Here is a 14,048-nt window from a genome sequence, read left to right on the forward strand (position 1 = left end):
ACAACCTTCTTACACACTGAACAGCTGAAAAACTCCCCAGTTGGCTGGCTGTAGTGTGATCAACAAATGACATGTTAGTCCTGCCAGATGTGTATCGGTTACACTGATACAGAGATAAACCTGGGTATTGTTTGCATAAAAACGGTAGCACGTAAATAAAGAACAGAATCAGGCCAAGCACATAAGCCTGAGAAACCCCACAATGCAGCCTAAAGGTAGAAGACCTGGACTCAGCAAAACTAACACAGAAAGTCTTGTCAGTAAGGTAGGACTTGACTTAAGATTCACGTGCTGTGTTACTCTTTTAGCACATGCTAATACATTAGCTAACTTAGTTACTCCTCACAAAAAAATACTTTCAACTTCACTGGGCTTTGTCGATCACTTTTACAAATATACCTGTAAGTATAAATGTAAATTTCTCTCTCTTTAAAAGTTGCATATTGTCTTTCAAGAGTGTTCAGTCTTTGTGGGTGTGATGATTTTTATTATTATTTGTTGTTGTAATTTAATTTAACACTATGAAGGCATCACCTTAATCTCACTGAAATTCTACTGGTTCCAGATATGTATAAACAACTGGTCTCTGTATAAATCTTTGCACTAACCATAACATGCTTTTAGATGCAAGATATTTGGTTTACACAATACATTAAATTAAATCACCTTTGTGTTTTTTTAAGACCAAAGTTGAGTGGGTGGCCCATGGATGCCTCACTCTCCATGGAGAGACTAAGAGCAGTGGACTCTAACCTGAAAAGAGAATTTTTTTTTTTTACTTGTATAACTTATTCAACCACCAACAACACATCTATAACCAACAAATGTGAATATATTAGTCAGTCAGTGCACAACTTTAGGATTACTGTCAACCTTTTGTAGTTTATAGATTTTCCTGGTGGACAGGTAGCTTTACCTATTGGTTAACAACTTTAGCCAGTAACAACTGCTCACTATATCTGTCATTACCTAGCTAGCAACACTGGCAAAATGTACCACAGTGCAGATTAGGACAAAGAATCGTGTGTGGGAAGTCAGGTGAATTTGTTTACGGTTACATAACCTCCTCACATCAGACAGGTGACGCACATGCACGCACACACAGTTTTTACAAATGTAAAAAAAATGTTAAGACAAGTTTAACAGATGTGAGTGGATTTGTAATTCAATCATTTCCATGGTATTTTATGTATGCCATGCATCACATGTAATTATAGAAATAATTTCAAAAGAAAAGTCAAAGGGCATTAGGAACTGAAGAACGTCATGTACTAAACCGAAAGTTCTGTGCCAAAAGGTTTAGGACAAATATGTACATGTACTATTAGACACCCCAATACAAATTATGGAAAAAATGCACAAACAGTTCCTGTTTAACTTGACTTGACTTGACAAACAGTTCCTGAAACTATAAAATAAAATATGATATTTTTAAAAGTTGCACATTGTCTTTCAAGAGATTGCAGTCTTTGTGTCTGATGATAGCATTTCTTTTTTTATTATTTAAAGTCAAATTGCGGTGCTATGAATGCATCGTATTCTACTGGTTCCAGACAACTCCCTGTACATTTTTGATTAACTAACCATAACATGCTTTTAGATGCAAGATATTTTCTTTACAAAATACATCAAATTTAATCACCTTGGGGTTTTTTCAAGACCAAAGTTGAGTGGATGGCCCATGGATGCATCACTCTCCATAGAGACATTAGGAGCTGTGGACTCTAACCTGAAAAGAGAAAAATCATTTTACTTGGATAACTTATTCAGAAACCAAGAACCAACACATATATTATTAACAAACTAAATTTAGGATTACCGTTTTAATTCAAAGTTGAGTGGATGGCCCATGGATGCATCACTTTTCATAGAGGCACAGCTGAGACTCGAGGACTCATCTTCCCTTGTCTGTGAACTATTGAGAAAAGAGATTGATCAACTCAAAAAGGTTTAGAAACTAATAAATAACTAATAGTGTACAGCTAACAGCTTTGTGAGGCTATACTTCCTTATATACACAGTAAGATACAAGCTTATATTTAATGCACCACACAAAGCAAATTTTGCTGGTCTTTCACTAAATAGTGATGTATACAGTGCTAAACTGCTATAATGTTACCTGACTGATTTGAGTTTACTGCTGGTGCTGATTGACTGTTTGGACATCACAGAAGAGGTGGGTGGCTTCCTTGTCTTCTTCTTCTTCTCTGCCATTTCAGCTGGTGCAGCTAAAACACAACTGCTCGAAGAAAAAAAAAAACAGGTTTGTAAAGGACACATTCTGGCATATTAGTTTTTATTCAGTTTATTTGATCATCTTGCACTTTTTTGTTATTTCTGGCTAATTTACGTGCATTATTGACAATATTTTTTTTTTTATATCACTTCTCATAAATGTAGTTATGCAGCTCACCAAGAATGATCCTTACAATTAACCTATTTATTATTTTTTACCATTGTATACATTTTGGATTTACTGTATGTTTGCACTCTTTCCTACTTTGTGTTGCAACTGCAGCACAACAGTTTCTGTCGGGATGAATAAAGTTCCATTATATCTTATCTTAATCAAAGATTGTCTGCAAGAACACATTTATTACATTATATTAATTTGACTCTTATCCAAAGTAACTAGCATTTAAACCAAATAAAAGTAAGACCAAGAGCTAAATAGCATTCATAATTGGGATCTCTTTTAAACAAATAACTGAAAGCATGTTCAGTGTCACAGTACAAGTGCTCAGAAATATGTACATGAAAATGTTAAAAAGTCTATATTACAGTTAAGGTTTCATGAATGAATACAACAATGTAAAACACTCAAATACAAGTAAAGGTCTTTCATCATCTATCATCAGGAAAATGTACTTACAGTATCAAAGGTAAGTAACAAATAAAGATAAATCTGAAGGGGTTGTAGATGATTAATGGTCCATTTTTTATTCAGACATCTGGGACTTTTTGCAGTTTTTTACAAAATATCTGACACTTTTACTTCTTTACAATTGCTTAACTGCAACCATCTGAGTAGTTTGCAGGACTAACAGTTTGTAGAAAATCAACCTGAGCACAGCGTTAGTTCAGGAAGGCCACAAAGTCAAGCTCAGCTCACAATTCCAGCTACATCAGCTGATCGCAACTGATCATCAACACACATCAGCTGATAGCTCAGCTTATTCCCTTTAAGCATCCAATTGCCAAATGTGTCTTCCTCTGCAATCTGCTTTGCAACCAACCTCCACCCCAGCTCCTCCTTTTATGCTGTATCTAAGTTAATCTATGTCATTTTTGTCATTGGTGCTTGCTCTGTCCTGTGCCCTGGGGGCAGGCACCACCAAATATAACATACTGAATTTGGAAATAAAGTTTTCTTTCGACAAAAGTGGTCCTGACTGAAATATATTTTGTAAATGGGAGCTCCTTTATTGTGAGTGGTCACAAGCCAAAAACCATTACTTTAGTCTTTAACCAGTGCTGGGCAGTAAGGCATTACTAGTTCTAATATTATATTCTCCAGTAACTAGTTGCATAACTTAGTACAAATACATTTCAGTAATAATACCAACCCCCCAAAAATAACTAGTTACAACCTTATTTTTGTTGTCAACTGATCTTAAATGAATCCAGTCACATTCCCAGATTCATTTTTGTAATCATGCACATCACCAGGCAAGAAACTAGCTTGCCAGGTGTACTTCCCATCTACCCTGTAACTTTTATGGATTCAGAGGCTGCAGAAAATAAATAATCGTGTGAAGCCTTACAGGAGATGACCTTGCCATTCACACAGAGGCAAACAGATGAAGTCTAAATTTTGAGGATAAGGGACAAAAGTACCAATTTTGTGGGGAGCAGCAGAAAAGTAATTTAACTAGTAGTGTAAGAAATTACTTTCGGCAGGGAGAAAAAGAGTAACGAGTAATTAATTACATGAGTGATGAGTAATGAGTCTTTAACAATGCAATTTGTAAACTATTAATGTGCAGTAATTTTAGCTACCAAACAAATATAGTGGGTACCAAGTACAATATTTCCCTCTAATTTAGTTAAGTAGAAGTATAAAGTAAATACATAAAAATTGTACTTAAGTATTTAGCACGTGAGTACATTACTTTCCACCACTTTCAATGTGCAGCATGTTAAGGACCCCCTAAAGTCCCCAAAAGGAAATATGTTTTATCTTGTGCGCACAAGATAAGCAACTTGTGCCCATAAGATAAGCCTATGGAAATAGAATATGACATTAGGCCTACATAATTTATTTTACACTATTTTTATTATTATAATACAATGCAATATGATACGTTTAATTTACAAATAGTCTGGATATGGAAATCAAATTTGGCCCAGTTCTTCTATCTATCGGTGGAAATCATCATCAACAACCACACTGCGTCTGCGCATTCAATGTTTACAAACATGCGTCACACGTGCTGTATTAGGTTTGTTGTTGATCTGTTAACTGCGATCTACAGCCGCTGTTGTGACCGAGTGAAATCACCAGGCTTCGCTTCTGATATTATTCTCAGTTCCTTTTGTGCATGTTTTCATCCAACTCATGGCCACGTCTAAGGTTAATGTGGTTCTAAGTCTCCTGCGCACTTCAGTCTGTCTGCACAGGGCTTTGGGCCTACACACAAAGAAACAAACCCGCAGCAATCAGCTGGTCCGAGCTCACACACGCAGAATCGTAAACGCTACTTACAGTACTTTAAACGCAGAGACGATTGTGTCCTCGTTGCTGTTTTAATCCAGACGATGTTCTGTGGACTCTAGACGAGTGCTGTCTCACGGAAGGCTTCTACACTGACAGTGTTTGGAAGTCCCCCGTACGGGGATTTTCGGTTTCGATTCCCCCCCCTCCTCTCTAAAACACTGCGTCATCAGAGTTCATCAGAGTTCATGAGAGGTGGCCAATAATTAAACTATATAATTAAACTACATGCAGTTCAGTTAATTTATATCATTTGAAAAAAAATTAATATTTGTGATTACTGAAGTTGTTTTGTTTTATTTCACATTCCTGGAACACACATAACATTTGTAGGGTGTTCACTTTTTACACGGAAAGATCATGTGTGTGACATTGTGTTACCCCAGTCCTGATATTATATATAACAGTATAACAGTCACAGGACACATTTCTCTGTATCTAGTACTTATAAAAGCATACTTTAAAGATATTTTCTGATTTTAATGGATTTTTACTTTATACTATATTTTTACAGTGTGGTATCAATACTTTTTAAATCTAAAAACTTCCTCCAGGACTGACTGTATATCTGGTTTCTCTATATCAATAGTTATCATTTTGCCACTACTCTGGCATGAGACATTTGTGTGGAATGATGTCATTTGACCTATAAATCCTCCAACTTTAATACATGCAAACAAGCAAAACCTTATCTCTATAGCACATTTTATTCCAGATGGAAGCACAATGCGCTGCACAGAGCTACCTAAGAGTTACCACTTGAGTTGCGGCCAGAAAAACTATATGGATACTATAAGGTAACACGCTTGAAACAGACATATAAACAATACATATGAGTAAAAAACCCTTGGTTAGAATTTAGAAGTCAGAATTAAAAAAATACAATGATAAAAGAAATAATTAGGACCAGCTATGTAAATTAAAACAGTAATACAGAGTTATATAAGACTAATCCACTGATACATAAAAGATAGGTGTTGCCTGGCCGAGTAAAACGCAGGCAGCTTTCTATATCTTCAGATAATTAATTAAAACCAAACTTGAACATACAGCATGAAAAGAACTCTCTAAAATGCCAAAACTATCTTTGGGAAAAATATTTGAAGTGTACTTTGATTTCTTTATTTTGGTCAATGTCCCATCTGCTAACATGGAGGCAGTGGGCTTTATAACCAGTCACCAGAGAACACTTTAAATGTTTTGGCTCCACTTTTGGGTGGCAGTCATATTGTTATAAAAATGGATGGTTAAAACCAATAGAAGAAGTAGGAATACAATGCCATAAAATAGTATAAAAGACAAGTAAACTAGTATTAAAAGATGATAGCACTGGAGCACACTTGATTAGGAAGTTCCAGAGGACTGGCACATAAAAGATTAAGGCAGCTTTACAATTTTTCATTAACACCCAGGGAACAACCAGGCGGCCTGTTCCTGATGACCTTAGGGGTCAAGCTGGTTAATAACTCACTGCTGTATTCCTTTAATAAATCCTATTTACTGCAGCAGCCTCACTGGCTGACAAATGCTGTCTTTACACATCATGCTTATTGAACAATGTAGCATGACGTGTAAGAGCAGCTCTGAAACTGAATGCAATTTAAACAGTGTTGCTAAGAAACAAATGTGTACTTTGCATTTCCTTTAGGTATACTGATAGTCAGTGTGGGCTGCATTAAGCATACTTAATACTTTATGCATATGTTTGTACGCACAGCAAGATGAGCAAAATACTTCCCATATTACATTTACAACAATGGAATGCTAAGTTTTAAAATCAACTAATCAACTTAAATCATGAACTACTTACATTTGTGTCAGAAAAACGTCAGTTGCTTTTCTTTGTCCTTTGTGATATTTCAGATGGGTGGAGCTTTAATAACTGAAATACCACACTTCCTTCCTCCTTAAGTTAAAATAGCTTGTTTCCTCTATGTTGATGTATGATTCTCTGAGCCTCACAAGGTTCATGGTGATAATATTTGATGTAGATGTTTAATGAATCTCATTTAAAAGCTTCCAGAGAGAGAGTTAAGAGGAACAAACCCTAATCATTTTGGTTTGATTCCATTAGCTTCTACATGAAGTTTGAAGTAGAAAGTGTGTATTAATGAATATTCTGACTATTTTGTGCTATTGCACCAGTTCACTCAGCTCAGATTTTAATGGACTGTTGATGCCACCTAGTGGATACAAATACTAATAACAAGTATATAGTAGTAACTCCAGTAGTAAAAACTCCAAGAGGTCTATATATATAGATATATATATATATTATCTTGGCTTGGGAACCGGAGGGTCGCTGGTTCAAGTCCCACAGACTACAAAATATGGAGTGTGGACTGGTAGCTGGAGAGGTGCCAGTTTCACCTCCTGTGCACTGCCGAGGTGCCCTTGAGCAAGGCAACCTAACCCAAAACCTGCTCATGAAGCGCTGGTAGCGGCAAGCCCCGTCACCGTCACCATCATCTCCCTTTGCATGTCCCACATGTGCATGAAGTGTGCATTTCAGCCAGTGTGTGTATAAAAAACAATTTCCCCGTAGGGGATCAATAAAGTATATCTTCTTCTTCTTCTTCTTCTTCTTCTTCTTCTTCTTCTCTAAGAACAGACTTACAAAGCTGTTAGCAGACACATAAATCCAAACACACACATAATGTGAGAATGTGTGAGTATTATGAGGGAATATGAGTTTGAGTAGTCCAAAGTTTGGTATCCTTTCAAGCTGAAACAAATACAATTATTTACATTGTACAGTGTGATTGTTATAAAACAGAAACTGGCCTATAGCGCAATAACACAACGTCACTACTTCAAATGGCAAATTAAGCCAACACGGAAAGAACAAAAACTTGCAACAAGTTTGCGTAACATATTCCCTCAGCTGAGAATATATCACATATTTTCAATCCCAGGCTCTGAACATAACCTCTGGGCAGTGTGGCTGCTAAAGCCCAGTTTAGAGTCACCTTGGTGATACTGGAAACTTTAGATCAACATACCTCGCTAACCCACTGATCTTGCTTCATTGTACACTTTGACTCAAATAGACATTTTGAATGCCAATCCTTAAATATTTTACATTACTGTATAACATATTTACTTTCACATCGTTTTATTGTTAGTTTTACTAAAGTAAAGGATCTGAATAATTCCTCCAGCACTGATGAACTGACAAAATTAACAATGAGAACATTTGGTGCAGGATTGCTTTCAATGCAGAAAACATACAGTTTAGATAATTATTTAGTGATATCTAGTGGAGAAAATAAACACAAAAGAATAGACCATTGACAGTTTATACATATAAAAGTGCACATACTGTACAATTCAAAGTCAAGTGGTGCTGAATAACTACAGAACAGAACTGCATACATTTGAAATTGGATGAACATTTAACCTTTAATTGATGATAAATTTGTATCTGTAGGGCTCAAATAGAAATGCAGTGAAGTTGCAAGAAAATAACAAGTAATGTGATTATTGTTTTGTTACTAAAGTTCAATTATTAACACACCCAGTCACATTCCTGTGATTTACAGAGTTAATGCTTGTTAGCTTGGGCGAGACTGGGTGCTCAGAGGAACCAGGAAAGTATTGGTATTAACACTGAGCACCAGAGCTTTGGGCTGTGGGAGACGTTTTCAGGCCTAAGACGGGGGAGGAGGTAATGTAACTGCCAGGCTCAGCAGTGTAGCCTCAACACTTCCTTTTTCCTGTTAAATTTTTTCTAAAGTACAGATAGTCATTTATATAGTTAAAGTTACAGTTGATACTTCCTGTTGGCTGGTGTCAGTTTTGTTTCAACAGCTTATTTGCTCTATTATCTGAGTTTATCAGGCTTTGTCATCTTAGTTGCATTCCACCAGTTTCCACCATTTTCCACCAGTACATGAGGTACTGCATAAGAAAGTGTGTGTTATTAAATATTCAGACTATTTTGTGCTCATGATTAATTTTAATGGGCCATCTGTGTCACCTAGTGGTGGGAAATACTAATAACAAGTCATAAGTGTACAGTAGTGACTCCAGTGCACACAGTAGAAATTAGGCAATGAGTCTTTTGTAATCAGCTGTAGATGTTTTGCCAGACCTCTACTACAAGCTCACAGAGGTTTTGTAAAGTATCTTGAGTGACAGCGAGTCAGCATGCAGAACACCCTGAAACTGAAGCAGCTAAATGGAATCCAGCCATTATTACAGTTTCTCTCATTTACTTTGCCTCAGTTATTGGATAAGTTTTCTCAACAACTAGTTTGATGTTCACAACAAATTCTCATTCATCAAGCAATTTGCACGTGTTTTGTCAAATGTTCAAAAGAGTGCAATTGTCTACAAATTGCTCAATAACCATTTGCTTCTCAGTGAAATTGTCAGATTCTTCACAACTTCTAAACATTATTTCATTATTCACATGCAAAATGATCCATTCAATTATCCAAATCTGTCAGACAGGGAATGTTTGTGATATGCATATTCTTTTCTGGCATACAACAGTATTGTACAGCATTGACTAATCCCAGTAAACTATGAAACTACAGTAAACTAATGTTAAAATCAGAATATTAAAGGCTCAGTGTGACACAATAGCTTTGATGTCTCCACAGATATCTTTGTTCATTTGCTATTTGAACTGCGAGGGTAGCCCTTACCAATCTCTTATAATGTTAGTTAGTGTAGGAACTTTGGGATATAGGGATAATGGTTGCTGCTGGCTTAGCCTAGCTCTACTCTAACCTAATTTGCCCCAAATTTGGATTCTCTGGATGGCAAGCGGCACATGCAAACATCTATGCCTCAAAACTTGTCTTCAGTCAGCCTGCGGTCAGCATCACAGATGTTTCATCGACGTTTTCCTGTTGTATTACTAGACCTTGCTTGAGTTTTCAGAAGAGTGGAATCACATTTAACAACAGCAACAATTACATTTTCTGGTGATTAGATATGGCATGTTCCTTTATTATGAATTAGAACAAATGGTTAAACCTACTTCAAGGACACTTCAACACCGTGGGAGTGTAAAACCAACAAGCTGCTTCCACTCTGATGAAAACATCAAATATTCTTTCAACAGTCAGAGATACATTTATCAAAATGACATCATTAGACATTAAAATACAGATTTAAAACATTTAAAACTGGGTAATTATTTTAAAAATACGTTTGACATGGCTTTGACATCACAGAGTGACAACTCTTTCTCTTCTCTGCTTTCCTTTGCTTCATCCTGATGAAAACCATCTGTGAATTTGCTTCTTTTTCACAAATTTGGAGTTCAGTCCATGTTTACAGAATCTTAGAGTTTCTTTGTCCACAGCTATGAAGCACATCAAAACAAGGGGGCAAAGGACATAAAGAGAGATTGAAGTTCCCACCCCTGGCTATGTGCTTCCAGTGGTGTCACCCTGTTATTGGCTGTCACCTGCCTCAGGCGAGTCGCTGTCGTCATCCCAGGAAGAGGAGGTGAACCCTGCAGGGGCGGAGATAGAGTGTGGGGCGGTAGTGTGGCCAAGGCCCTGGTACCGGCCACTCGAGGAGGGGGAGGAGGGCATCGATGTGGCTGCTGCGGCGACGGGGTCCTGGGAGGTCGATGTGAGGAGGCCGGTGTGCTCAGTGTGTTCGGGTCGAACTACCGTACCGAAGTACATCTTGTTGGGACGACCCAGGAAAGTACGACCTGGAGGGGGGGTGGCAGAGATATTTACCATAGCTGCAGATGGATATTATTACTAATTCAAGCAGTGTGAAGAATAATAATGAGACACTCACCAACATGGCGGACTTGTTCTGTGACATCTGCTCTGATGTCAGAGAAATCCCACATGGCCAGAAAGCTGTCGAAACATGACCCCTCCTCTGCCTCCTGGATGGAGGAAAGGGACGAATAGACAGGATTAGATAGATAGATAGATAGATGAAATGTTTACCTGTACGTATGGTTTGTAGGTGAAGGTGTAGTGGTGAGCGATGGCAGCCAGGAACATCTCTATGCAGATGATGAAGTCCTGTTTCAAATAAACAATCAGTTAAGTCAAATAAGTTCTATGTCAAAGGTCACATGACTGTGAGGTATCAATATGGGTGATTTGCTTATAAATGTGTGTTGGACCTGCAATCCGGTAGCCACAGCCTCCACACTGTCCCAGTCCCAGGTGTGTTTGTCAGAGATCACGCCGACCTTCACCAGAAACGCTATGAAAACAGCCTGCCTGAAGAGAGAAAGAGGGAGATAAATGTGTCACAACTAAGGGCGGAATTTACATAATAATAACAATTTAGTTACAAAATGTATTATTGATTAATCTGCTGATTATTTCTTCAGAGAGTTGTTGTTGTTCCCAAAGCATCAATTTCAATGTACAATTATGTAAAACAGAGAAACGCAGCAAATTACTCTCTTTATCCTTCCATACTTACCAGAAGGAGACAAACACCACCAGTTTGACGCAGAGGAACTTGCCCACAGGCCTGATGGGAGTCAGCTCTTCTTTGAGAGCTCGGTACAGCAGCACCAGACAGTACATGGCAAACTGGAGAGAGAGATAAAGATATGTATACTTTACTGTATACTTAACAGTAATGGCAGCCAAACATACAGCATTATGACTCCAAACTGTGTTTGATTTCCAACTGTGAAATGTATGTGTTCTATACTATCCCTGTAATGCAACAGAAAAAATGTGCAGTGTGTCAAATTGTCATTTCTACAAATTTAACATTAACTCAAAATGTAATACTAACTCCAACAGTTATCAACTGAAGAAATAAAGGTACCACCAACTGGTTTGTGGTGAGTTTAACTTCCATTTTGTACTTTCACGTTTTAAGGGGATTAGGAATGTACTATATTATGACAATAAGAGTCCTCACAAGTATAATGAGTCAGTGCAATCCATTATGTGTGTCTTTACCAGCTGTGATATGTTGTTGATGATGACCAGGTAGGACCAGGCGTTTCTGAAGCTGAAGTTGGCTTCATCATAAACCCCACAGAGCTGACAGATCCTGCAGAGAAGGAAACAATAAATGTTCAGCTTCTCAGCTTCCAAAACTTCAATGTGTGTTTTCAGATTCCCAAATTAGAAATAAACATTTCAAAGTGAGAAATTCACATTTCACACTCACATATTTGTCATTTTGCCACCTGTTGTTCCGGTGCGTTACCATTATTCAGAGCAATGTATAAGCCAAACCCTGGCGCTGTTGTTTACTGTTGAAGAGTAGATGTGACTACAGTATGAACAGGGCTATCGCCATGGTTACATGGTTACAGTTAGCAACCTTGCTAACCACGAACATTGTGTCACGAGCATGCCGTGTTAAAACTACGGTTACATGTTACAGATTGTACAGTGTGAAAAGTATCGCCATGGTTACAGAAAACTACTTACAGTGCCACGCTACTACTACAGTACTGTCACCATGGTTACAGTAAGAAAACTACAGTGGTGTGTCACCATGGTTACAGTGACGAAACTGCATCGGTATGTCACCATGGTTACTGTGAGAAGTCTACAGTGGTGTGTCACCATGGTTACAGTAAATTTAGTGTATTGTCACTGTGGCTATGGTAAGAAAACCTACAGTGGTCGCCACAGTTGTACTGGGAACTTATGGTTATATGTAAAATAGTAAAAACTTACAGTGCTATAACGGTGGTCACAGGTCTGACCACAGTGTACTGGAGGACTCCCAGCTTACACCTGAACAGCAGCACCCTGATAGAGAAACAGAGAGAAACACTTTAACATCCATCCACCATATAGTCACCCCACTGTATATCTGCCCTCCTCCTCTTACTCTCCCATGGGCCATGGTGGGCAGCAGCAGAGCGGGGGCAGGTGTGGCTGCTGCTGCTGGACCTCCAGCATGAGCACCAGGCTGGGGTACTGGTTGCTGAGGAAGTTCAACAGGAACACCAGGAAGTTGTAGATGACGTAGGCCTCATAGCACTCCCTGCACGTGTCCACGTAGATGGCCAGACTGGGATACCGCAGAGCCAGCCACTGCGCAGGAGGGAGAAGAGATAGAAAGTAATAAAGGAATTATTATTCTTAAGAAAGAAACAAAGGTGGATGCTACCATGTATTATAATTATATTAACTGCAATAGACAGACTAACAGACTGATAATATCATTGTTATTATCATCATAATTGCTGCTATCATCCTTGTAATCATCACTATTATTATTAGTCATATTTCTACTATTATAGTTGTTAGTAGAAAGTTTCTTCCCTGCCACACGTGTTTTGGTCATAATAAATGTAACAATAAATGATATGGAAATAATTAAACGAGTAGTAAAAGGAGGACGTTCTGAAACCTTGCCTGTATATTGAAAAGTGTCCTGAGATAACTTCTGATATGATGGTGGCGCTATTCAAATAAACATTAATCAGAATAGTTCAAACAACACAGAAGAGTGTGTTGTAACTTGACCTCTGGTCTTGTGACAAATGTCCCTTTGCCTCCATTAAGGTGCGTTGCCACGGCAACGTAATGTAATAGAACGCGACGTGGGACAGGCCACTGTCACTTCCTCTGGTGTGTGTGTGTGTGTGTTGTGTGTGTGTGTGTGTGCTAATTATTGACTCACGCTGTCCAAACTGTAGATAGGGACATCCATAGTATTCTGGTGCAGCGGAGACAGAGGGAGGAGGACGAGAGCGTCATTTCAGGAACCCACGTGTAGTTAAATATCTACGTATTATTGAGGTGACTGTCCTTTATAAGCAACTTAAAGGGTGTGTGTGTGGTGTGTGTGTGTGTGTGTGTGTGTGTGTCCACCTGATAATCGGTCTCTGCAGCTCAGGTTGGGGTTTTGTTTAGTGCACAATGTGCTGCAGGATCCCCCACAGCGAATTGGGATGCGTCAGAAAGGACAAAGATGCCGGCAATGAACCAGGCATTTATGTCAGTCCCAACCTGCAGAGACAGACAGAAAAATCTGAGTGAGAGAGTTACTTGTTTGGATTTCTTTAGTACTGTAACTACCAGAGCTTATTAGAAAAATCTGACTTAGTCAAGCCGGGAAGTCCCAGATGTTGGCGTCAAAAGGGGCGGGCGAGGTCTGTGCGGAGGTGATACAGAAGGAGGTTGTACGCCTTGTCTTTCTGCAGCTCCCAAGATGCAGAGCGTGCAGCAACGGCCACCAGCAGGGAGAGCGTAGGAACAGAACAAGCGGCGGATTCCACCTCCTCCACTCTCGCACGAACACGCATGAACGGCTGCTTTACCCTCGCGTCGTACTACAAGCACATTCCTAAATCAGAGGCCACACCTGGTGGAACGAAAACGGGGTCGGGCCATTATTTAGAGAGAAACAGGATCTT

At 38.6% G+C, this 14,048-nt stretch overlaps 2 protein-coding genes across 2 annotated transcripts in view; both read right to left on the minus strand.

Annotated features, from left to right (window-relative positions):
• LOC118337916 overlaps positions 1-4,846 on the minus strand; it is a 21,824-nt gene extending 16,978 nt beyond the window's left edge. Inside the window, 6 exon segments of the mRNA XM_035675081.1 lie at positions 6-48; positions 667-753; positions 1,643-1,729; positions 1,820-1,915; positions 2,120-2,239; positions 4,706-4,846. Coding sequence (XP_035530974.1) covers positions 6-48; positions 667-753; positions 1,643-1,729; positions 1,820-1,915; positions 2,120-2,214 — 408 coding nt within the window. The 5' untranslated portion in view covers positions 2,215-2,239; positions 4,706-4,846.
• A 3,914-nt stretch (positions 4,847-8,760) lies between these two features.
• Positions 8,761-14,048, minus strand: part of LOC118338200 (transmembrane protein 184C-like) — a gene marked incomplete in the record, with an annotated part of 6,444 nt that continues 1,156 nt past the window's right edge. The window contains 9 exon segments of the mRNA XM_035675460.1: positions 8,761-10,391; positions 10,484-10,577; positions 10,642-10,719; positions 10,824-10,923; positions 11,132-11,244; positions 11,626-11,719; positions 12,358-12,432; positions 12,515-12,720; positions 13,313-13,335. Coding sequence (XP_035531353.1) covers positions 10,123-10,391; positions 10,484-10,577; positions 10,642-10,719; positions 10,824-10,923; positions 11,132-11,244; positions 11,626-11,719; positions 12,358-12,432; positions 12,515-12,720; positions 13,313-13,335 — 1,052 coding nt within the window.

This window comes from Morone saxatilis, unplaced genomic scaffold, assembly GCF_004916995.1.
Source record: "Morone saxatilis isolate NCDOM2014 unplaced genomic scaffold, NCSU_SB_2.0 Contig4, whole genome shotgun sequence".
NCBI lineage: Eukaryota > Metazoa > Chordata > Actinopteri > Moronidae > Morone > Morone saxatilis.